Source organism: Macrosteles quadrilineatus, unplaced genomic scaffold, assembly GCF_028750875.1.
Source record: "Macrosteles quadrilineatus isolate MER2022 unplaced genomic scaffold, UCM_ALF_1.0 Scaffold_5__1_contigs__length_97177068, whole genome shotgun sequence".
Taxonomy (NCBI): domain Eukaryota; kingdom Metazoa; phylum Arthropoda; class Insecta; order Hemiptera; family Cicadellidae; genus Macrosteles; species Macrosteles quadrilineatus.
In genome coordinates this window covers 10,400,591-10,426,252 of record NW_026542598.1, presented here as the reverse complement: position 1 = coordinate 10,426,252, position 25,662 = coordinate 10,400,591, and the positions used below count along the sequence as shown (strand labels likewise).

The window sequence follows — 25,662 nt, the reverse complement described above, 5'->3', positions numbered from 1 at the left end:
TACTCATCTTTGAGTCATCATTGATAATTTGAAACCATCCTTGAAAAAAGTGTTTCAAGGTTTCTCTACAATAATTACCAATACAAACACAAATAAAAAAGGAGGATCAAAAGTATACTTAAGAACAAATTTAATAGATCCTAATCAAGAGACCTTTTTACTCTCTAGACAAATTTTATAATGAATAGATCGTCAAGAAAATATGAAGACCAAGACACATCACTGCTTCCAGTAGAAGACGGCTAAGTATCAAGGAAATAAACAATACAAAATCTGAAAACCTGATTTCTTTTTATTATTTTTTGCAAAACTGGAATTCTTTCAGGAGCAAAATTTACAATATCTACTATCTCAACTTTCTACTTACAGTAAATACTCTTTCAACTGTAGCCACTTCCTTGGTAAACTGTTCTAAAATTGGATCAAATTTCTTCATGAGCTGCTTTTGGATTGCTTGTCTGGTCTTGATATGTTTGAATTTCAGTAGTATGTCGAGCGCTTCTTCAGATGATCTGCAATTCAAAATATTCAGGTGTCTTGTCTGACACATTTCTTTTCATCTACCAACCTTTATTTCAGAGCTTGGGGAGGAAAGAACCTAAAATTAGCACCTGTTCTAAGTTTTAAAACTAGAACATGTAAGTTTATACACTTGCCATCAAAACGAAAAGCAGGTAGCACATATTACCAATAGCATGATTATTAAAACATCAACAAATATTTATTACAACACGAGAACACTGAAAGTGTTGAATGAATTGTTTGCACAATGTGACAATCCAATACCAATACTGAAGCGTCTCAAGACATACTATTGAGAAATCACCATTAATATTCCAAATTACACAAATATGCAAAGAGACACTCAGAACACATTAAACAGACCTTAGCAAAGTGAACGAATCGTTGATGAAATACTTGGCTTCGTTTTCCAATGAAACTACTTCTTGGTTAAAACCATTCATGATGGCGTCCCAATGTTCCTTGAACTCTGGAGAGAAGATGTTGAAATCTGCCTCCTCTATGGGTAGTGTGAGAGCCTCGACCCGCTTGACCACAGCATCTATCTGGCCAGGGTCACTGATGATGGACTTGAGCTCTGGCCCAAAGATGTTGTAGAACTCTTGGATCACCTGCGGAAAACCAACCATTCAAATAAACAAAACTAAAACTGTATGTGAAATAAGATAAATATAGTTTCACACCAATGTACATTGTGTGAAACAGTCATTGGTTGTTTAAAAAATTCACCAAAATAAGTTGTAGTATATTTGATGATTTTATGTATTCAATATTTGTAAAACAGCGTTTCTTGTAGGAAACCAGATTTGTATAAAACGTAAATGTGTGTTAGTGTGTGTGTACATCACACCATATCACGCCACGTCTGTGACGTCATATCAGGTGATTTTTAATAAATTCCCATTGGCTGCCGCGACCACGCTATACCCGTGTATCTAACCACTACTTCAGTCTGTTCTGGTCCAGCAACCGTTACACCTCTATCCCGGTCCGTGCAGCCCGTGGTATTAACTAATTATGTAGTTTTTAATTTTATTTTCACTAGTCCCGTCTCCTGTCAAGTTACGACGTCACACAAGTATTATTTTTTAACACAAGAATCAGGATCAAATGGTATGCACAAAAATATGTTAACAATACTTGAGAGAGTTGAAAAAACAATTTATTATGTAACAACAAAATCTGTTTCGGTACTATAAGCCTCTAAAGACATTATGCTATGCGTCGTTACTAAATTTCAATTTCTTTGGAAAAACATCTTGTGCTTTCAGGATCATTTCAAACAAATGGAGCTCATAATGTATACTCTATGTTTAATTTGAATAATTAAAAAAGAGAGAATAAACACAAACAAGCTTTTGACATTTTTTTAAAGTAACACTCTTTAGGCATTGCACTGGCTCCTAAATTAAATTCAATTATTTTCCTAGTTTCTACACCAGAGGCAATTTAAATGTAAGAATCTACGCTTTTAAAGAAAAATAGTCCTAACCCTTCATATTTTTGTGTGTGTGCTAAAGATCTAATTTCTCTTTCTCACACACTAAAGTGAAGCAACACAATTGTTCAAGAAATAATAAAGTTAATCTTATACAGTACATTAAAAAAATTGTTACTTCTATACAAATAGTAAATGTTAAGTTTGATTACGTTTGCCGCAGTGTTCAAGTCCTTAGCCACCAAAGCCATGTAGTCGGTCTCTGAGAAGAGCTTGCGTTTGTCAAACTCCCATCTGTGGCTCTTGGCAGAAGCCTCAATCTTCATCCTAGTCTCCAAGTACGAAGACTTCCACTGGTGCAACAGTTGAACTGCTCCGTTAGTCCTGGTCATCACCAGACCTAGAGGCTGTCTGTAAAATACACGACTTGTAAATCCTTAGTCATTGAGTTATCAGATTGTTTCATATTATGTTTCATATTACAAATAGTATTACAGTAGAACCTCTTTAATCCGAACCCCCGTAATCCGAACGTCCACTAATCCGAACCCCTCATTGCTGTACTCTATACACAGTACTGCAGTTCTTTATTGTATACTGTATTTAATTTACAGTACTGTTTATTCACCATGTTTACTACTGTATTAAATAAACACTGTATTTTACTTTATAAAACATTTTTTCACATTCCCCAAAATAATGTTGATCAATTTTAGCCATGTTTTAGCTATTGTTATGTAAAAGCAACAATATGTTATGTAATCCGAACTGTTCAATAGTCCGAACTACCCCTGGTCCCAATTAGTTCGGATAAAGAGGTTCTACTGTATCATCATATTATGAAATAAAGATGATTTTTATTTTATTTGTTATTAAGGCCAAGAGAAAAACAGATATACAAAAGAAACAGGAGGACAATACCTTTACCTACTTACATTATCATCGGTTTTGTAAATGGTTCTAATTGAAAACAGTCCCACTTACGTCTTACATAATTTCACCTAATACTATTAGTTATCAAAGGAAATTATGCTTGAAAGAAAATGCTGCATAATAACAAAATGGGTGTTATTTACTTAAGTAGCTATGGTTGAGCTACACCAATTGTATTAAACAAACACCTAAATACTCCATCAGGAAAACAATTATCTCTGGAAGTTAAAGTAGTGGAAACAAGCGTTTGTCCAGTGATGGCAGAATTTTACAAAAACTTCAAACTTTATTTAATTTTAAACATTTTGCTAGGCAATTTCGAGACTATACAGGTTTTGGAAATTCCCTCTAAAGTACTCACGGCTACAAAAGGAGTTGCCTCAATGTTAGTATTTACATGGGTGTCCATCACAATGATAGACTACGGCTTATATTGCTCCGATCACTCGGATATTGTGATCGGAATAATACTCACATGGTTTTTAACATTCTCTATTCAATTAGTAGTTAGTTTCACACTGTCTAGAATTCTCAAAATTGTCAACAGAAACTACAGTGAAGTGGATGAAATATTGAATATAGTTAATTTAAATTTCAACAAAACAAAGTCAAAGCAATTCTACATGATACTTAGTACTATCTTTGTTGGACTACATTTACATTCAATCTTAATAACATATCTGTTTGAACATTCGTCTAAAATGGTTACCTATGTGTCCATGATACAGTTAGAGTGTGTTTCTTACAGACCAATATTGATATTTAGTACAATATATTACAGCATTAGTTTTACATTTGGTACCTTCAGAGAGGCCGTTAGGTCTGAGACTTTTGACATTGATGTTACAATAATCTACAGCGCATATTTGCACGTTAGTCGATTACTGCGTTGCATATCATCTAAACTGACATTTCCCCTTTTTATGGGATGCTTCCTGGTGGTTTTTAGATATTATGTCAATTACTACAGTGAAACATTTTCAGACGCATTTGGATATACATTTCTAAGCTTAAACATTGATAACTTAGTTTGTATAGCGTTTTTAATCTTCACTGCTCATTCTATAACTTTAGAGGTATGTACACTTTATTTTAAGATTAGTTTTTATATTGCGTATATACATTTCCACTCTCGATGAGTTTAGTGCTATCTTTCTTTCTATATGTTGATATAACAATCTCATCACCAAGGAAAATACCCCCTTACCCCCTTCACAGATCATCCACAATTTTGAGAGTGTTCAACAAGTAAATATCAAATCAATAACCTTAAAAATCCTGTAATTACAGTATTAATAAAACATGTACAATAGACTCTCGCTTCTACAAAAGGATTAACGAACACCAAGATGTTAGGTGCGAGGCGGCCCTTCATCTCGCGGGCAGACTGTAGAGTAGCCGCCGATGTTTACTTCACTGACCACCGATGAGTCAGTGATTACAATTACAACCAATGAGTTTATCAGTGTTTTTTTTATTTGTTTTATTTAGTAGGCCTAATCATACTCTTTCACATATTATTTGTTTGGTAAATAGAAATGTGTGAAACAAAGTTAAAAGGTTTTTAAACTTCATTTAAAGGTTTTATTATCACATAAAACTGTACTAAAGCTTCGCTATATATTTTAAGTTTAAAGTCAATGTTGGTTAGGTCCCAGGCATATTAGGTGAAGTTTGCATCATCCACAATTTTATTCATCTACGACTCATCAGCTACACTCATTACTATGAATAATCGATATTAAAACTTTTACAAAGTATAAATGGTATATTCCAGTTCAAGGAAAGAAGGTATTTTTATGTAATTTGTATTTCCCATGTTAGCATTCTATCGCATATCAAGTAAACCAAGTATTAATCAAGTATTAAGTTTTTTTTTTTATTATTCACTTTTTTATAGAAGTTAACACATTAAATACACTTTTTTCTAGAAGTTACACATTAAATTACATTTTTAATGGTTTTTTATTGAGTAAAAGAGTGTGTTTTATTAAAAAAAAAGGATTTTTAGGCATCCAGATACAAATCAAATCCATTTTTTTCTGTCAGAACTAATAAAACGGGTTGCATTAGCCAAGTCATAACTTTATTATAAAACATGCCTTACATGAGACTTACAAATTTCAACAGAGATTTACAAAATGGCTTACATGGTACTTATAAATAATAGTAGAATCTTATAAATTAATATTTACAATAGCATTCCTAGAGCTGATGTGAAGATTTTATAAGTTTTTAAATTTTAAAAGGTTTGATTCTAGCATAAGAGAAAGTGGAAGTGAGTTGAAAAGTTTAATGCCATTGTACTGTAAGTGTCTAAGTCTTAAAAAAAAAAAAAAAAAAAAAAAAAAAAAAAACTGTATAATGTTTAGGGATTGGTAGTGTGTGCAGGTTTCGCAGTGGTGTTTTTTACTGTAAAGTCAAATTGAGAAAATCCTTGTTTTATAAATGTTAGGGATTTAAGAATTTCCCTAACATATTCTTAAAGGTGATGATGGAAAGGTCAAAAATTTTGAATTGGCAAAATATTCACAGCAGGATTTACACTTTTGCAGAGAAAAAATAATTCTCACAGCTATTCTTTTTTTTAGTTTGAACAAAACTTTATAGTTTGCTGACACTCATGTCCCCAAATAGGAACGGTGTTTGCTAAATGGGGATAAATGAGCCCATTGTATGCAGTCAGCAGTACCTCCAGATTTTTGTTGTTATTGAGGCTACACAAAACGAAAATACCAGAACTAATATCTTTGAAATGTGTTTGTCGTGTTTGATATGGTTATGAAAAAAAGTAAAAAGTAAGTCTCTCTACAATTTATATCTTACAAATTATGTTATATAGTTAACATCAACAACATACAGTAATTGAATTTTCTATGTTTGTTTCTAGCTTGAGAATATTGCTTTCGAGAATGTATGCAAACCTGTATCATGCATGCAAAAGAAGACCAAATACAATGTAAGTTCCTTTAATGAAATTGTTCTTTCAAAGTTGCTCAAAATGGATAAGAGCCAAAAGTGTATGAAGAGAATTGAATTTGTCCACAATTACTCAAACATGCTAGTTAAATTGTATAACTGAAGAAAATAATTTATTAGATATTTTGTATTTTTACAGTAAAACACTTTTATATAATTGAATTGATATTTTTCAGCTTCGTGCTATGCTGATACATCTACACAGCAGTAAGAACGACTTTAACAGCACGGGGTTTTTTAAAATAAATCCTGGATTACTGTTAACAGTAAGTTAACACAGTACATCAAGATCAAGTCATAAAACATACTTTCAAAAACACTATCAAAAGAACCCAATCATTGAGGATATAGACAAAAGATACCCTGTTTAAATATGTGTATAGTACACCTAGGTTTTTTTTTAATAAGAGAAAATTAGCTGTAAACTTGTACCTAGTTATCGAGCTATCTTATAGGCATACAGATCTTCTGAGCTAAGTGAACCCTAGAATTGAAAACAGGACTAAAAGAAAAAACTTTAATCATGATTTAGCTGACATTAAAGTGCCAATTACAAAATTATCCCCAAAAATTATTCTACTGTTACTGTTAATTTTAGCTGAACACTCCTACAAACACATTGTCAATTATTCTTATCGTTATTACAATTGAATGTTCAATCAAGTAAAGTACATTGAAAATATTTGGTGTTATGTCATCCTGTGTTTTCATTTTTCCTACTTAAAAACTTCCATTATAAAACAAATACTAATATCATGGTAAATATAATGTTAAATTAATTTATATGAACTTTTTCTCTATTTGAAGCCTAATTAATTATGTTATAATAAAGTTAAATTATGACACACACTATTTATATATCAATAAAAAACTATGTGAGGTAGGTCAAATTTTGTTTGGTCACAGCGTCATTTGTACAAAAACGTAAAGAATTTTAGTTAGTCAAAGGAACAAAAAATCAGCAAGAAATATTCAAACTTCTTTGCTGAGCTCCTAATTAGAAAACTACCACTCTGTGGATTATTTGGAGTGGGGCTATTTTCTACACTGAAATGTTAACGGTCCGGCCTTTCCACCAAAAACTGTCAATGGGGCCCTTGAGTAAAAAAGTTTGAAGACCCCTGTTCTATCCCTTTAATAATTTCTTTTAAAAAATCCTGTAAATTTTTTAACATATAATGTGTGTGCTGTATTTAAATCATTTTATCAATACGTTTCCAAATTGTGTACCCAATCATCCATACTTAAATGTAATGAACTTAAATAGTAAATTTTTTGATGATTTTGAAAATTCATTTATTGCAACAGATAAAAAAAAATTGGGAAAACATATAGCAATATAATTTTAACTGTTATCCTGCATCTTTTTTAGCTTTCTTCGCTATTGATAAACATCTTTATTATGCTGCTGCAGGATTTTGGTGATCCGAAGGTATACAGGAGAAGCTAAAAAGCCCATTGCTGAATGAGTTGGGGAATTTTAAACTACTCGTAGAAGGGAGAAGTCTTTATAAATCATGTTTGAAAGAATAAGTTTAATATAGTTTTTTAAAGGCATAGGTACCTATACTAGCTGTTCTGGAAATAAATTGTGTACTTTATTTATCAGATGATATTACTTTATTAACTATCCCCTTATTTACCAAAACTGTGAAGTGATTATGAAATGTACACTATGATGGGATTTAAGTCTGCATACCAAAGCCAGTATACTTACAGCGTTATTCTTCACAAAAATATCATAGGGGAGGGAATTTTGTAATTTGTAGCAGTAAATATCAGAAAATTTCATGTTTTGGAATTAAACCAAGAGATAATGCCGGTCTTAGTCACTAACAAGACTACAAGATCAATAAGATCATCACTCATTCTACACTCATATCCATTCATACTTGGTTTAGAATACATACTGTCGTATGGTCACCATTTCAAAGTAAAGTATTACAGTTTTGACACCGGTACATTGGGGAACGAGCTGTTCCAAGTTGGTGGAGAGCAAGCCTTCAGTCCCTGATCCCGCCAATCGCCGATAACATACATTAGCTGCATGATAATGTTGTGACCCTCTGGCCATAGCCTGACGTAATGTCTAAAAACAGTTGTGAGCTAGTTCCTAGTGTTCTAGGATAACAATTGAGACACCTAGAAGTGGTCAAGAATTTAAATTACATGACCGGCTGAATAGTATTTTAATCTACGGACATACTTGAAGAGCGTCCCAACATCCAGGGTATCGGTGACTTGTTGACAGAGCACAAACTTGATTCTCTGAAGCAGCGGGACCATGGCGTTGTCATTGCTGTAGTACCTTGATAGTATCCATATCATCTGGAGGCCTTCAAACAGGCCAGGAAGACACTCGGCCATCTCCTCAAAGTCATCAGACTCTGTCAGGATCTGATGGGCAACACAACTTAATTAGTAGGCGATGTAAGAGTTTTAAAATAAATACAGGAGATAGGACATTCTTGTTTTTTTCTCTTTAAATTCTTGATGGCATCTGTCTGGTGTTTTACCTTTCACTAAAGAACTATAAAACACAATTTTAAACAGTCTTATAGCTGTTATAATCCTTAAATATTTTAAGTGTATATTTTTCTGTGTCATTGGCAACCTTATTTTTAAGGCAGGCGTGTTTATTTTTATTAATAAGTTATTTTTTCTATATTGTAGTACGTAGAATGTGTAGGTATGTGAAAAATTGATCGTAAAATCAAATTTTTGTTTTTGTTTGAGCCTTCTGAGACACATCACCTGATATGTGATGTTATATCAAATAATATTTAAAAAAATCTTATTGGTTGCCAAGATCATTCCATCACCCTTTCACTCTTTCAGAAACCCAGAAAAAACACGCTGATACCTTCTCCCAGTTTACCATTGCTCCTCCTAAACGCATGCCCGGCAGAATTTTATGTCAACCTCGTCATTTCGTAGTTTTAATAACGTGACTCGTGTTACTATTTTTCTTCACTTGTACACCCATAATAAAGCTGTACTGTAGATCACTGTCTAGATCTAATAACAGCAAGCACGTTATAGATGACTACTACAAAGACAGCACCAACTGTGTTCTGTACATGAGTTCCCAACAGCCAAACTTATTTATCATACTTGTAGGAAATATCTACCTTGAAGTAACGCAGCACTGTATAGAGGAACTTATCGTTGTCCCTAGCCTCAATGTAAGACCGCAGCACATCGCCTCTGATCTCCCCAAACTCGGCACCTTTGTCAGACTTGGCAGCGTTGAGGACGTTCACCACAGCCACTACCTTGGTGTTCTTCAACTGTTCCACCAACACACCCAGACCTATCTCTCGCTCATGCCAGTATGTGTACTCAGCTATCGGTCCTTCGTCTTCTGGTTTCTGGAGAAAAATTGAAACGTTTTTATTGTTCATAAGCATAAGCTACTAACAAATGACATAGTACAAAAAATATTTAAAAACAGTGAATTATTTTAATTTGACAAAATATGACATAATTTACTTGTTACGGGAGAGGGAAAATACCAATATAAAATATAAACGAAAAGTGCAGAAGCTTCTGCGTATGTACTGAGTTGTGTAAAAACTAACTGTGTGCAACTTTTTAGAACAACAGCCAACACAACAAGTTTTTCATTCGATTTTTTTAATTGTAGTTGGAACTGTATGATTAAATTCAAATTCAAATTCTTTATTAACTCATAACATCTTTTGGAGTACAATGTACATAGATAGGAGTTTTGTCAATATTTATAAAACTAATACTAAACTGTTATATTTTTGATAAAACTAATTACAATTATTAACACTTTAAAAATATAATAGTAATACTGAACAAAAAGAAAAAATTTATCTGTAAATTCCTAAAACTAAGCTCAAATTACAAGACTAAATACCAGTCTGGTCTGTATCAGAACAGGATATAGGCTTTTGTCCTGTATTTAATTCTACTACAGCAATCTTTCATAAACCGTGGCCAACCTACCCTTCAAAACTATCAAGAAAAAATTCTTCAATGCTATAGTAAGACTTTTCCAATAATAATTTATGTAAGGTTTTGAAGACATTTTTTGATGAATTTTTGCTTATGATTTTTGATAGTTTGTTAAAAATTTTGATTGCCATGTAATTTGGACTATTTTCATACAGAGAAAGTCTATGGTGTGGATATTGAAATAAGTTTGAGTGACGTGTGAAATAGTTATGGTTAAATTTATACTTATCAAAGCTGTCCTGATTATTGTAGAGTAACTTGACAATTTCTAATATATATAAACCTGTTACTGTTAAAATTCCAAATTCTTTAAATAATGATCTACAGCTTTTTCTTTTGGAAACTTTTGCCATTGTCCTCACCACTGATTTCTGTGCATTGAGAAGTTTTTTCGTTTTGGAATTGGATCCCCAAAGAACAATACCATATCTGAGTCTAGATTCCATGTAGGCGTAATATACTAGTTTACCAATATCAGTAGATGTTGTATCATTAACTACACTTAATGCAAAACGAAAAGAGTTGAGCTTTTTTGTTAAGAATTGTATATGGTCGTCCCATTTTAATTTTGAATCAACATGAATGCCTAAAACTTTATGAGTATCCGCTAAGTTTAATATATTATCAGATAAAAAGTCAGAATTTTTACAATTTTTTACTTTAAAATGCATTATACGTGTTTTTGAATTATTCATTAGTAAACAGTTTTTTGTGAACCAATCTTGCAGTTCTTCTATAGTCTGTTTAATGGAGATTTCCAATTGTTGAATATTTGAATTTTGAACTATAACGTTGGTGTCATCAGCATATAAGAAAATATCACCAGATATGTGAGAATCAATGTCATTGATAAATATCAGGAATAATAAAGGTCCCAGTATTGAACCCTGGGGAACTCCATGGATGACCTTTTCCCATCTTGATACAAATTTTCTCTTACTTTTTAAAATGACTGTCCGTTGTTTTCTATTATTTAAGTAGTTTGAGAGTAGTTCCATGACTTTACCTCCAATACCTACTTTCTTTAGTTTATTTGCTAAAATCTTGTGATTAACACAGTCGAACGCACTTGATAGGTCACAGAAAATTCCTGCAGTACTTTGTTTCCCTTCCAATGCTTCTGTGACCATGTTAACCAACCCAGTCAATGCAGATGTAGTAGATTGATTTTTCCTAAAACCGAATTGTGATTTTGAAAAAAGATTATTACTTTCTAAGAAATTGGTAATGCGTGAATTTATTGCTTTTTCAAATATTTTGGAAAAATTACTTAAAATAGAAATAGGTCTGTAATTTGTTGTATCTGTTTTAATTCCTTTCTTGAATATTGGTTTTACCTCAGATAATTTAAGCTTATCTGGGAACTGACCTGTACTGAAGCACTGATTGACTATTATACTAAGAACTGGGGCTATTAATGGTTCTGACATTTTTATAAGTTTTGTTGGGACCTCATCCCAGCCAACAGAGCTCGAATTGCTTAAACTACGTATTATTTCACAAACTTCTGTGGTCTGTGTTGGATGAAGGTCCAGTAAAAGTGTTTGGGGTACAGTCTGATTATTTTCACAATCAGTCACAGGAGGTTTTGATATTCCTAAATTATCAACTGTATCAATAAAATGGCGGTTAAAATGACATGCTATAATATACGGATCATCTAACAAATTACCATTAACCTCCAACTGTATTTCCTCTGTGTATTTATCATTTTTTAAACCAATTTCCTTCTTATTGATTCACCCAATCAAGAGTCAAAGTCAATGTGATAGTAAAATCGAGAGAGAAATATTATGTTGATGAAGATGATTATGATTGTGATGATAAGGCAAGTAGATAAAGAAGAAAAGTTTAGGTAGTCAGAGTTGAGGATTAGTTAGATTTAAAAACCTTTGAAAATCATAATCACAAATATTACAATGGTTTTCTATACAACGTAACACACAATGGGACTTGAGGGTAGCATTTTAAGGTGATAATTGAGATAAGGAACAAATTAGTGTTTGTTTTCTAGAATGAAATCTTTTCCTGAGGGTCTTGAAAATCCAGAAACACAATAATGCAGAAAATCAAGATGTGCTGTATCACAGTAAAGAAAAAATTCCATATAAGATCGTCTGTTTGTGAAATAATACATCATATTCTATTTAGATAGGTGCTGAGGATGACTAAACAATACACATTGCTTCTTTTATTCCTACAGAAACTGTAAGGTTTTAGAAATTGTTAAGTAAGCCAGTTGAAGTCAACTGCATAGTCAACTAAAATTACTGTTTCACTGAAGAAGTCATTGTCCTCAAGTAAAAATCCATCCACTCACCTTGCCTATCATCATCATCAAAGCTATCATAATATGGATTAACAACAAGAAGTATGGTTTAATCCAGCTCGCTAATCACTTCTTTTTAGGGTTGGACAGGTCTCATAATTTCAAAATTTTCGGGAAGTTTAAATCTTGTTCTACGAGACGAGATTTTATTTTCATCAAGACTTTTTCAAGACAAGATAAAAAAAAACATTTAAAACGCCTGCAAGTCAATGCAATACCCACAATACAGGATCGCGTTGTTGTTGCTTTTCCTTTGCAAATGCGTTCTTATTTAATTAATTCTTTACATGTTTACATAACACGTAAACAATACTTTACAAAACTTTACATAACAATATCTTTAATTGTTTTATAATATTTGGTTTTGATATCAGATGAGAAGTTTTGTTAAGTGTAAAAACAGTGTGAGACATGTTTTACTACTGTAAACATAGCCAAAACAAGTTACTCCTAAATCATTCTAAAAATAACACAAGACTGAAAAATTGTTACTTGATACTACTAGTAAGACTGGTGTTTTAGACTGATAAATTTGGTACATATTTTTTAAGTTGAACTATATCCTGACTAATATCACCATCTTTCCTATTTTTAATAAGGTAGGCCTAATTAATATTTATTTATTTCTGTACTGATGTTTGTTAATAAAAGGTTTTAAATATTCTAGCCTATTATTATTATTATTATTGTATTTAACCAGTCATCTGTCATAAATCAGTAGGTATTTAACAATATGTTTTGAAATCAGGTTAAAATGTCAAACATGCATTTCCCTTTATGTACGAGAAGGAAATCCCGTCTCGATCTGTCTCAACATTTTATGAGAAATAAAAAATCCCGTCATGTCTCAAACTAAAAAAAAATCCAAATTCGTCCATCCCTACTTTTTTCATTTCTGAAATGTTTTACCCGATGGCAAGAATATACCTGTTTTAACCTCTAGGATCCAGTTATAAAACAAGGAGAGTATTACACTAAACTGATCCTGCCCACAGGCTATACTCCCAGGCCAAGCTCTGAGTGGTAAGTTTGAAGGAGCTACCAATCTCTAGGAGTACAGACAGACTGAATGCAGGGAAAATCTCATGTCATACAGAGGCAAAACAATCAAGAAAAGCTGTTGTAAAAGCAAATTACTTACAAAAACTGAGACATGTTATTTTGTGAGGAAAACTTTGTTAATTATAAATAACAAGAGGACCCTCTAACCTTAGCAGTAAATATTCTAAGGGAGTCCATGAGCTGCTGCTCCCACTCAGAGACCAGCTTCTCATATGTCTGTACAATGTCAGTATCCTCGGCCAGCTGTTGACTAGAGTAGCCTGGTCCCAGCTCTGGCAGCTGAGGTATGGTCAACATGTTACTGCCAATTATGTGCTCCATGGTCCTGTCAAAGGTTCAACAGATTACTTGGTGCTGACTGACACACATACTGAATCTACAGTTCAGGAGCTAGCACTTCAGTTGACAGGTAAGCGTGATTCAAATGTCCTTGTCCATAAGTAGCAGTCGCACGATTACTTGAACAGAACCGGTATGGATCATAAACATAAACAAATGACGTTGTTGGCTCGAAAATAAACATTATTTAACATTGCTTTAATGAAATTGTCTAAATCATATGTTAATGCTATCAGTATATGATATGGGCCAGCAACGTCATTCGTTTAAATGTTTATGATCCATACCGGTTCTGTGCAAGTTTTCGTGAGTAGTACAACAGGCAAAGCCAATGTTCTTTGTTTGAACTTTTTTTTTAGGAAACTAGGCATAAGCTTGGGGTTGTTTTTCACATTACTTTAAGCTAGATCTAGGGGTTGCGGCATTATCACCTAGATAAAATCTATCGGTGATTTGGCGGAATTTGAACCCGGGACCCCTGTGACTGGAGTACCGCGTTCTACCACTAGACCGTGTGTTTTATAGTTTGTCACCAAGGTTGCTGGGAAACTCAAAAGAACAGCAATGGGTTCCATACCTTATGGATAATTCCTTGCAGGTTCACTAAGAAATCTGGGTTATCAAGTTGTTAGGAGCTATATTTACTGGACTACTGTTATTTGTAGAATAATTTAGACTGATGTATACAAACTCTCTAGTGAGATGTTCAAGGACAATTTTAGAATTAAGAAGACTATCATTCTCTCATCACACAAGATCCAATTCTACCAAAAATCAAATCAAATCAAATATATACATACATGAATAGAGTCACAGAAACGCTTTCCTGAAAATTGTTGGAGATTGTAAAACATTTATGATAAAACTGTTAAGTAGATTTAACAGTTTTATCAGAAATGTTTTACAATCTCCCGCAATGTTCAGACAGCACAAAATTGACACAATCACACTTCTAGACGGAATACTCAATTGTACTGTTTTTATGAGTAGCTATCCATAGCTAATTACCCATGTTAATATTTACCAGTAGCATGTGTCCAGTAGTTTCTGCAGCCCAGCCATCAGTCCCTGTTTGATGACCTCTGCGTCACTGACGACGGTGGTGATGGTGGCATCGGACACTTTCTGACCAACTGGTAGTGTAGTCATCGGATACACCATCACAGCTACAGACGAGTCACGCATGTGTTCTCTCTGTCTCAGCAGCATGTCCAGGTCAATCTGAACATACACAGTGTCAAAATAAGATGACCAACTGGTAGTGTAGTCATCGGATACACCATCACACCTACAGACGAGTCACGCATGTGTTCTCTCTGTCTCAGCAGCATGTCCAGGTCAATCTGAACATACACAGTGTCAAAATAAGATGACCAACTGGTAGTGTAGTCATCGGATACACCATCACACCTACAGACGAGTCACGCATGTGTTCTCTCTGTCTCAGCAGCATGTCCAGGTCAATCTGAACATACACAGTGTCAAAATAAGATGACCAACTGGTAGTGTAGTCATCGGATACACCATCACACCTACAGACGAGTCACGCATGTGTTCTCTCTGTCTCAGCAGCATGTCCAGGTAAATCTGAACATACACAGTGTCAAAATAAGATGACCAACTGGTAGTGTAGTCATCGGATACACCATCACACCTACAGACAAGTCACGCATGTGTTCTCTCTGTCTCAGCAGCATGTCCAGGTCAATCTGAACATACACAGTGTCAAAATAAGATGACCAACTGGTAGTGTAGTCATCGGATACACCATCACACCTACAGACGAGTCACGCATGTGTTCTCTCTGTCTCAGCAGCATGTCCAGGTCAATCTGAACATACACAGTGTCAAAATAAGATGACCAACTGGTAGTGTAGTCATCGGATACACCATCACACCTACAGACGAGTCACGCATGTGTTCTCTCTGTCTCAGCAGCATGTCCAGGTCAATCTGAACATACACAGTGTCTAAATAAGATGACCATACAGGGTGGGGATGGTGGCATCAGACACTGTCTGACCAACTGGTAGTGTAGTCATCGGATACACCATCACACCTACAGACGAGTCACGCATGTGTTCTCTCTGTCTCAGCAGCATGTCGAGGTCAATCTGAACATACACAGTGTCAAAATAAGATGACCAAGTATACAGGGTGGTGATGGTGGCATCAGACACTGTCTGACCAACTGGTAGTGTAGTCATCGGATACACCATCACAGCTACATACGAGTCACGCATGTGTTCTCTCTGTCTCAGCAGCATATCCAGGTCAATCTGAACATACACAGAGTCTAAATAAGATGACCAATATACAGGGTGGAAAAAAGTCCCGGGACAGTTAAATATTTCAAAAAGTAATAAAGATAGAGCTTCAAAATTTTGTGCAGAATTACTGGACATTAAAATCATTTTAACACATGATTCGCTGATACACTGCCTCCTCAGGGGGATGGCCCGCTAGGAGTCAGAAGAAAATGTTAAATGTAAGCATAGGTTGATATGCACATAAAATTAAAGGTCTTCACTAGTAGAATATGGTGCCGAAAATCTGTTCTCAAACGGACAACCAAGTCAAAAATGGCAGCAGTTTAAAGATTTCTTGAATTCTTTGAACGGCTGCCATTTTTTACTCAGTTGTTCTTTGAGCTCAAATTTATGGCATTGAATTCTACTATTAGAGACCTTTAGCTTTATGTGCATATCGACCTATTCATACGTTTATCAAACGAATGAATAGGTCAATATGCACATAAAGCTACGTTTCATAAAACAACGTTTCTTCAAACTTCTAGTGGGCGCCCTCAGGAGGTAGTGTATAATAGCAATGCAAATTCAATGCATCTTTGAAAAGCTGTAGTTTTTGACATAGTTGTCAATTTGAGTTCGGGTTTGCGGTATTGCATTTGAATGAAAAAAAAAACCTTTAATTTGATGTGTATATCAACCTATGCTTGCATTTAAAATTTTCTTCTGACTCCATGCAGGCCGTCCCCTTGAGGAGGTAGCGTATCTTTGAATAATGTGTTTAAATTATCTTAATGCCCAGTAACTGTTAAGCAAGTTTTAAAGCTCTATCTCTATTAATTTTTGAAATATTTAACCATCCCCGGACTTTATTTTCACCCTGTATATTATGACTTCTTCAGACAACACCACAGATTATTATTAAAGTAGTAAAAGAAAACTTCAGTATGATGTGATTGTGCTGATTTGTCTTAGAACAAATCACATGGGACTATGGGAGACCTTCTTACAAATCTAAATCCAAGGCACTAAGCTATTAAGGCTCATTCATTGAAACTTGTTTGTTAAATCAATAAGGAGTTATTAAACTATTATATGGGTATGTTAGTGGCTCCAATTTTCAGCCAAGCTGAGCCTAGCCTACTAACTCAAGAAATCTAACACCAAGTCAGAAAATTGAACTCGAGACCAGATTAAGCTATCGTGATTGTAAACACGTACTCCACTGTCTTGATCACCAAATCAGCAAGGATCACGTCTAGAAGGACAGCAAATAATTGGCAGTATAAAAAAGTGGAGTTTGAATGAAAACAGCACTTGTGCAAAGCTCTATTATAGGGTGCCTATTATAGCAGGAATGGAATTTATTCTAAACACATATAGGCTACCTTAACTTAACCAGTGCTCACAAAAGAAACGTATAACATCAACATCACCACCCTAATCAAATATAGTTTGCACTCACCCCGACACCGTCATCGTCGTCGTCCACAGCTGACCCTTCTTCACGCTCCAATTCTCGCCTGATATCCAGCGCCATCTGTCGGTAGTCTGATGGAGTGTTGAATACCGTTTGCACCGGAGGACCTTTGCGCTCTGTGTCCTGCAAGTCTACTTCAGCAGCCTCCTCCATGTGGGGCTCTAGGAACTGGCGCTTCACAAGGGGTTGAAACACCTACCAGACCACAGGGAACCAGATAGGCAAACGTTCTACCATTGACTTTAGAATACTGAAGTAGACATCTAATCGATATGGACCAAAAAGTAGCTATTTTATTTTTTATCTAAATAGAGCATGTCACAGAGTACCGTCTAAAATTACATATGAACTTTTAAGTTTTGTCACTGTGATGGATGATCTGACATAAAAGATATAGTTTACAACAAGTTTGGCCTATCAGTTTGGCCTGCATAACAACTTTAAAAATATTTGATAGAAATCACTCTGCAATGCACTTGACAATTACTTTCATTTTGATTCTGAAACTGGCTACAACTGTGAAATACATTAAATGTCTACTTCTTTCCAGAGGCGGATCCAGAGACAAAGTTTGGGGAGGCAACCTTCCAGGGGGTCTGCGGGGTATGGAAACCAGTCAGAGGGTGGTACAGGCTTAAAAATATACAAAATGTTAAATTGATAAAACTACTTTTTAACATTGTTTAAATTGAGAAAACAGTAGGTAAGTACAAAAAATAATAATTTTTCAGTTATTCTTTGTCCAAACTAAACTTATAAGATATCGTTGTAATTTAAATGAAATTTACTAAATTTTACATGATGTGCAAATAGTTTGTAAAATTAACGGTTTTCATGGAATTTGGCATAAACTATTTATTTTAATCCGCCATTTTAAAACGGTTCAAAAGCTTTTATTCGTATTTAGCACAAAAAAGTGGTCAATAAGATAAACATATTTACAGAATTTCAACGCTGTAGCTCAAGCAGTTAATGAGTTATGAATGTTTTAGTTAAAATCACATACATACAGATAGACCGAAAACGGAATGAGATATGACACATGTTGTATTACTTTTATAACGTTATAAAAGTAATATAACGCATATGTGGTTGCAAGACACCAGACACCCTGTATATCAGCTCTGTATAATCAATGGTAACACTGACTTACTGCTTACTGCTGTATCTGACGGCGGGAAACTGCAACTGCAGTCGCCGCGCAGGCCAAGTTAAGAAGACTTAAAGGTTAGGCTGTTTAACTTTTCATGCAGCCACTAGTTTAAGCTTTAGGTTTTGAAATAATATATTAACGTTTAGTCTGCAGGTTTGCTGCGGCGGGGGTATTTTAATAGTGGCACTGTACTAATATTTACCTTACTCTGCATTATTTGTGAACAAAGAAATTTTAAACTTAATTGGAAGTGTGGCTAGCAAGACTAAGGGAATACAATTTTTTTATGAATCGGCCTTGATTTGTTAACTACCCACATAAAACCATCAAACACCGTTCTAATCATGCATTAGGTTCAATACAATAACAAACCTTGTTTTTTATCTGGTTACTTTACAGGCTTACCCCGACAATCATGAGTGTAAGAGTGGACAGCATATCACTCGTAGTAGCGCCCACTTGGAAGTGGCCAGGCATCTCTGAGAAGGCTTCTTGTAACATGTCCGGACAAGGGATCCCTTCGGCTGTTTTCCTGATGAAATACACAAATCGGTGTTTCTTGCCTACATCATAATTGGTCATGGTTCCAAAATGTCCATGCAACTGCGGTGTTTTCACTACTTTTTCTATAATTTTCTACAACAAACCAAAATTAATTATAATCTGTTCATGCTGCAGCTTGAGTACATGATGTACACATGTAGCATGTGTTTGGGGCTATAAAATGATTAATCAAAGCAATAGTGAGCATCTTTTCAAGCAATGAGTCATCTTTTGCCGGCTACACCACGCACGCTTACCGTACCAGTATTATAATTGGCCAATTTTGTTTAATGTTTAGTGTTTTCGTGTTTGTGTCTTATGTGTTATAACGACTCTCCACAGTTATGAAGAGGATTATGTGTTTTAACTATGGCACCTGCTTGAAAATGAACCTTTAGGTTCGAAACCTGGGTCGCTGACCTAAATTCCTGGATCACTGACAGTACTACAGGTATTTAACCTTTTTATTAGTAAACTAGCTGACCCGGCGAACTTCGTATCGCCTAAGTTATAGGTTTCCCCAAAGACAGACCGATGGAAAGAAAGTACCGTTACGTTTAATTTTCAAGATGATCTCGTTCGCATCGCTCAATCACGTCCTGGTTGAAGTTCGTTCGCTACGCTCACTCACCTTTGGGTTGGAGCTCGTTCGCTACGCTCACTCACCTTTAGGTTGGAGCTCGTTCGCTGCGCTCACTTGCCTTCAGGTTAGCTCGTTCGCTACGCTAACTCGCCTCCAGGTTGAAGTTCGTTCTCTACGCTCACTCACCTTTGGGTTGGAGCTCGTTCGCTACGCTCACTCACCTTTAGGTTGGAGCTCGTTCGCTGCGCTCACTTGCCTTCAGGTTAGCTCGTTCGCTACGCTAACTCGCCTCCAGGTTGAAGTTCGTTCGCTACGCTCACTCACCTTTTGGTTGCAAATTAGCTGTTGTCATAAATGTAAAAGAAATAATAGTGCTGCACCCTGTTGGTAATCCTTGTAACTTTAATGCTATTGAACATCATAGAACAGAACCAACTTGTTTAATTGAAACAGCTGTTAAGATTCATTGATTCCAATTCTCATAAGGTTAACATGGGAAACTCCAGAGCCACTGGGGCGGAGCCCTTTTAAGAATTTCGAAACGGGAAATAGTTTACGTCCGATTCGCATACCTACAGAATTTACACACCAAATTTCATAACGATCGGTGAAGTCGTTCCGGAGGAGTTTGCAGACAAACACTGTGACACGAGAATTTTATATATTAGATTACGTGATCCAGAGGCTAAAAATGTCAACATTGTTGACAGGGCTGTCTGGGATAAAGGTTAACCTGAATACATGAAAAGGGGATCACTTGGTATACGGATGGCTCGAAAAAGCCAATGTGCACTGGGGCGGGGATCCTTAGAGTTAGACCCAAAGCGCAGTTTTGCGTAAGCCTGGGGAAACTGGCCACTGTATTCCAGGAAAAAGTTGTTGCCCTGTCGAGTGTGCGAAGTGTTTTAAAAGTGTTTTTTGAAGCGAGGCCTGACATGCCACACCATATACATGAACTCGGACAGCAAAGCAGTGCTAATGGCTGTTGACAGTTTTGACTTGACCTCTAAGGCAGTATGGGACTGTCATCAGGCCATGAAAGCCCTGGGAGAGAACAACAAGGTCCTTAGTTAGGTTCCAGGATACAAAGGTATTGCTGGCAATGAGGGAGCTGACAAGTGGGCAAACAAAGGAGCTGAAAGCCCACTCATGGGTTCAGAGCTGATGTGTGGTATTGCTTACAACACAGCACGGAGAACTGTTTGCCAGTGGATGGGCATAGAACATCAAAGGAGCTGTGAAAGAATAGAAGGCAACATACAGTCAAAGAGAATGCTGTAGACACCTACCGGTACGATAGCGGCAGATGTCCTTGGGCTGAAAAGGAAGACACAAAATGAGAATTCAAGTTGAAAGCCTCTTAGAGAGGAAATGTGGTGAGGAGGAGGAGACAGCCTTCCACGTGATATTTATGCGCCCAGCCCTACAGGGTCTGTATATGGTATCCCTTGGCCTATCGGCTGGAGATCAAAGGAAAGAACAGGCTACCATAGTCAAAAGGATCTTATGGTTCACCAAAGGATCTGGGATTTGACGGAGAATGAGGACCTGAATGAGGGTGCACAATAAGCTGTTCCAGCTGCGATGCAATCCCATTGTAACTTGTAAGCCTGGCCCTCTGTACAAAAAAGAAAGAATGTTGCTGCGATTGCGGAAGATGATGGTAATGTCTATGTGGTTGACAAATTTTAATGAAGACCGCGAAGACCACACCTGTCAAAAGACGCCAGATTACTGGAGTGCTACAATGCCGGATTACAGAGGGTCACACACATGTAATTTCTATGCAAAATATTAAGTAGTTGAAAGTAAAAAGAATGAACAGTTCAATTACAAATGTTGCTCCTATACATATTCAAAGATTCTCACCTTAACGTAGATAATTTCTGGTTCTGGAGGAGCTATTTCTTCTTCTGTTGGTGGCAGAGTTTCCATGACTGAAAACAATTCACATGAGATAGGCCTAGACACAATAAAGAAGAATAATTTATACACAATTATTTAGTTATCTTGCATGATGAGCTTATGCTCTACTGAATCAGAAAGTAAATTATCATAAACACTTTTATTTGTTAACCGAACAAATGAAATCGGTAGTAAAAAAGTAATTTAGGCTAAAACTTTACTTTAAGACATACTCATGGTTTAGAGTTATTTTTAATGACTGTGCTGCAATCCTAAAACTAATATGCCTATGCTATTTGTAAGATAATTTTGACTAACTCTATCTTAATATCCAATTATATATGTGTAGATCCTATTTACTTAGTTTTAATGTCCATCAATCTAAAGGAAAAATAGCTTCAAGGATGATCTACAAAACTGATTGGCTGTACTATAGGCGGTTTCACACTGGCATCCGCGGACGATAATTTCGTCCGCGGACGGATGAAATGATTCGGATGGATGCTACGCGCCCCCTTCACATTGCGAGCTACGTTTCAAACGTCCACTCATTCGCGCATGTGCATAGGGAAGTTGGCCATTCCTACTACAATCATAGATTAATCATACTTCCTCTTACAACTCAGTGGAGGTGTGCAAAATGTCTGAGCCTTCTGTCCCATGGTGTCAACCCGGATTTTCTGTTCTGTGGCTTGATTCAAGTAGTGATGATAGTGACGACGAGGTTGTACTTTTGTACTCATCTATATATAAAGCCAAAAGTACCCATGAACTTTTGAGAAAACTACAAGTCACACCCCCATAAAACATAAACTTAAAATGTTCGTCATGACAAGAAACCTTGCGCAAAATTATCCATTATGTCATAAATTTCCCTTTAAGGTCGTAATTCCTTTCTAAAGGGAACTTTTTGTATACCTAATGTTAAAAATACCTCAGCTGTACTTATTTGTTTGTTATTCTTTCAATTTATTACCTTATTGAAATCAGGTGTGATTATTTGTTTCTTTTACTGTATTTTGTTTATTTCAGGTTAACTTAACCAATCAATAGTTTTATTAATACTTATGATGTCAAACGGGGGGAAGCCCGTGGGTAACAGCTAGTTTTCATAAAGGAGAAAGTGGGTTCATCCGATTAACAGTAAGCGGCAGCGATTTGGTGAATCATTGTAATAATGCAAATAGTCATAGTGTACGGTCTTTAGCGGAAAGCCATACGGCGGTTTGAACAAAACAAAATTAATGCTGGTGCTACCGTTACCTTGTCGGATCTCTATAAATTTCTATAGTTGTATCCCAGATAACTGGGTAGGCACGGACAGCCTCAATTAATTAAGCCATAACAAACAACAAGGGAGGACAACAAACAACAAGGGAGGACACAAAACAACAACTAGATGAACACTATGACTGTAAACACAAACTACTGAACACTGTGATGCGAGTGACACATGCCTCGCTGAGAGCTACTGCTCTGTCTGCGCATGCGCGAGGGCGTGATCGTCCGCGGACGTTTTAGAAAAATCGCTCCCAGAGCGATTCCGCCAAATCGTCCACGGACGAATTTCTGCGTCCGCGGATGGATGCTACGTTTCAATGGGTGGTGTGAACGGTCCCATCTGATAACATGGGCAGCGATTTATTTTCCCATCCGTCTGCGGACGATTTCTTCGTCCGCGGATGCCAGTGTGAAACCGCCTTATAGACTGTGTTTGACACAAGTCCTCTACCATCCCTTTCTAAATACAACAATATCAAGGAAACAAGAGGAATTATCCAAAACGACCCAGCAGTTTGTAAGAAAGTGTGATGGAAAAAAGCATAATAATTTTACTTACCTGTCGGAGGACTCTTTCTCCCTTTCTTCTTCTTATCCTTCTTTCCTTTTTTGGCAGATTTTCTCTCATCGCCATCAGACTTATCCTCAACAATGGTCACAGTCTTGTCCTGACCCTCCTCTTTCTCCTGATTTTCTTCTCCCTCGGTTACCGGTTCTTCATCTGCTGTTTCTTCCGCTTTTGTTTCCCCTTCATCAGCATTCAACTTACTCTCTTCTTCTTCCACTACTGATTGTGAATCTTTGGAAGATTTCCTCTTCCTCCCTTTATTGGCAGACCCTGACTTCCCTTTCTTCCCTTTTCTCTTCTTCCCCGAGGGAGACGGCGGAGGTGAAGTTTCTGGCTCGGGTTCTGTCTCCACAGGTGGAGGTGGGACTCGCAACACTGCAAGCACAGACAAGCAGTAATAATATGCAAGCATATTATTATTATTATTATTACAGACAAGCTAAGAATGAATAAAAATCATTTAAGAATGAACTTGGCTTTATTCTAAACATGTTCGATCATAATTTATACACTGAATGGTATATTTACAAACTAATCTAACCTACAATCTATTACATTTTCCCAGAGTATTAGTTAAAAATTGTTTCTGTTTCATTTTTAGTTCATTAACATCTCTTACCCAGGCCATTTGTTCAAAACCTTTCCCTGAATAAAAAGTTGACAATTTCAAAGTTATGGGCATTAATGGTATACTGTAGTACTGTATACATACACTAGAACTCCGATTCAATAGGGACCAGACCCCATTCAGATAATAAAAAATTTGGATAGTTGGAGTTTTAATGGAATTCCGGGAATTTTAAAGAAAAATCCTCATTATCAGTACTAAATGAACTTTTAATTAATAATAAATGAAATCAGAACATTTTTACAGTTTACAATGCTCATAGTACAAGTGTTCTATACATGTTATTCTTATTAACCCTCAAGGAGGCGCTTCACCAGTAAAACAGGAGAGGGCGCATGCAGACTTTTATTCCGCAACACTAAATAGCATAAATTTTACCCATTTTACTTGTTGTTATAACGAAATATTATATATAAATAAAATGTTTAATAACCTAATCAGAAACCTAATTTATTTGTTATTAACATTATTTGTTTAACTTTATATGAGTAACATTTCAAATAATAATATTGAACAATTTTCTAGTTTAAAGGTATGTTACGAGAGAGGGCGCGTGCGGAGTTTTGTTCCGCAATAATGCAATTATACATATACATGCAAACAAAATATATTTGATAATAATTATAAATTAAATAATACATTTGAACATGTTTATAATTTTGTATGTATAAAATATACACACAGTTTGACAATAGCGCATGAGGGAATAAACTCTGCGCTAAGGACTTACGCGATAGGGCGCACGCGGAGTAAACCTCCGAAAACTGACATCACGTCACTGAATTGCAACTGACAACAAAATGAGGAGGAATTCGGGGGTAAAAATAACTTTTGGGCATTCCCAGGATGAGGTGCGTGAAGTGTAGAGCCGGACACGACTGCCGACACCCATTATGCATATTTATATTAACAAAAACTACAAGTGCGGAGGAAAACTCTGCAAGCGCCCGCTCGAGGGTTAAGTTAATAGAGTTCCATCAAAGTCTAAAATTACACACTGGCTAAATGTGTTTAAAATGACAATTCTTTGATATTTTGCAAAACTTATTACTGCAGCCTTACATTTTTAAAACTGTTGGAGTAAGCGATTCAGATAATCGGCGATTAAGTTAATTAGAGTTCGGATAATTGGAGATCGCTACTGTACATGCCTTCTGCGTGTAATTAGATAAGTAACGATGCCTATCTCCTGTATTCAAAAAATAATTTAGCACTATAAAATACTAGCAGAGTACCCGTCCTTTGTACGGGGTTGGCGTATAAGCAGTATAAAATGCTTATTACAGTTATATTCGTGCTTTGTGTTTGCAATGGGGGAGGACTTTGGTTATTTTAGTTTACGGTATGCACACGTCTACCATATAGCTATAATATTGTTCTACCACTGCACCTAAACAAAGAACAAAGTAAATTACCAAAAATTCCCACAATATTACAAATCTATATAAATAAAATTACAGTTTTGTCTGCACATTGCCTAGAATCGTGTAGTTTTTGGTTATTTTTACGTCTCATAGCCAAAGGCGAAACGAGTCTAATCTCAATTTCTGTCTGGTCTGTCTATATCTGTCATTGTGTCTGTAATGCCAAATTGCCAATTTACGCGGCCTACTCCGAGACAACTAGAGTAGGTACCTATCAAGATTCAAACAATTTTACTGTATTCACTGGATTGGTGAGAGTATC

General features: G+C 35.8%; 1 protein-coding gene across 1 annotated transcript in view; it reads right to left on the bottom strand.

Moving 5' to 3' along the window:
* Positions 1 to 25,662, bottom strand: part of LOC128994267 (dynein axonemal heavy chain 10) — a 116,076-nt gene that overhangs the window by 89,303 nt on the left and 1,111 nt on the right. The window contains exons 2-12 of the mRNA XM_054418681.1: positions 23,340 to 23,723; positions 21,464 to 21,531; positions 18,874 to 19,104; positions 17,301 to 17,510; positions 14,611 to 14,807; positions 13,395 to 13,572; positions 9,004 to 9,243; positions 8,079 to 8,269; positions 2,173 to 2,371; positions 886 to 1,133; positions 368 to 512 (exon numbers count right to left, since the gene is read on the bottom strand). Coding sequence (XP_054274656.1) covers positions 368 to 512; positions 886 to 1,133; positions 2,173 to 2,371; positions 8,079 to 8,269; positions 9,004 to 9,243; positions 13,395 to 13,572; positions 14,611 to 14,807; positions 17,301 to 17,510; positions 18,874 to 19,104; positions 21,464 to 21,531; positions 23,340 to 23,723 — 2,291 coding nt within the window. The remainder of the gene's footprint in view (positions 1 to 367; positions 513 to 885; positions 1,134 to 2,172; positions 2,372 to 8,078; positions 8,270 to 9,003; positions 9,244 to 13,394; positions 13,573 to 14,610; positions 14,808 to 17,300; positions 17,511 to 18,873; positions 19,105 to 21,463; positions 21,532 to 23,339; positions 23,724 to 25,662) is intronic.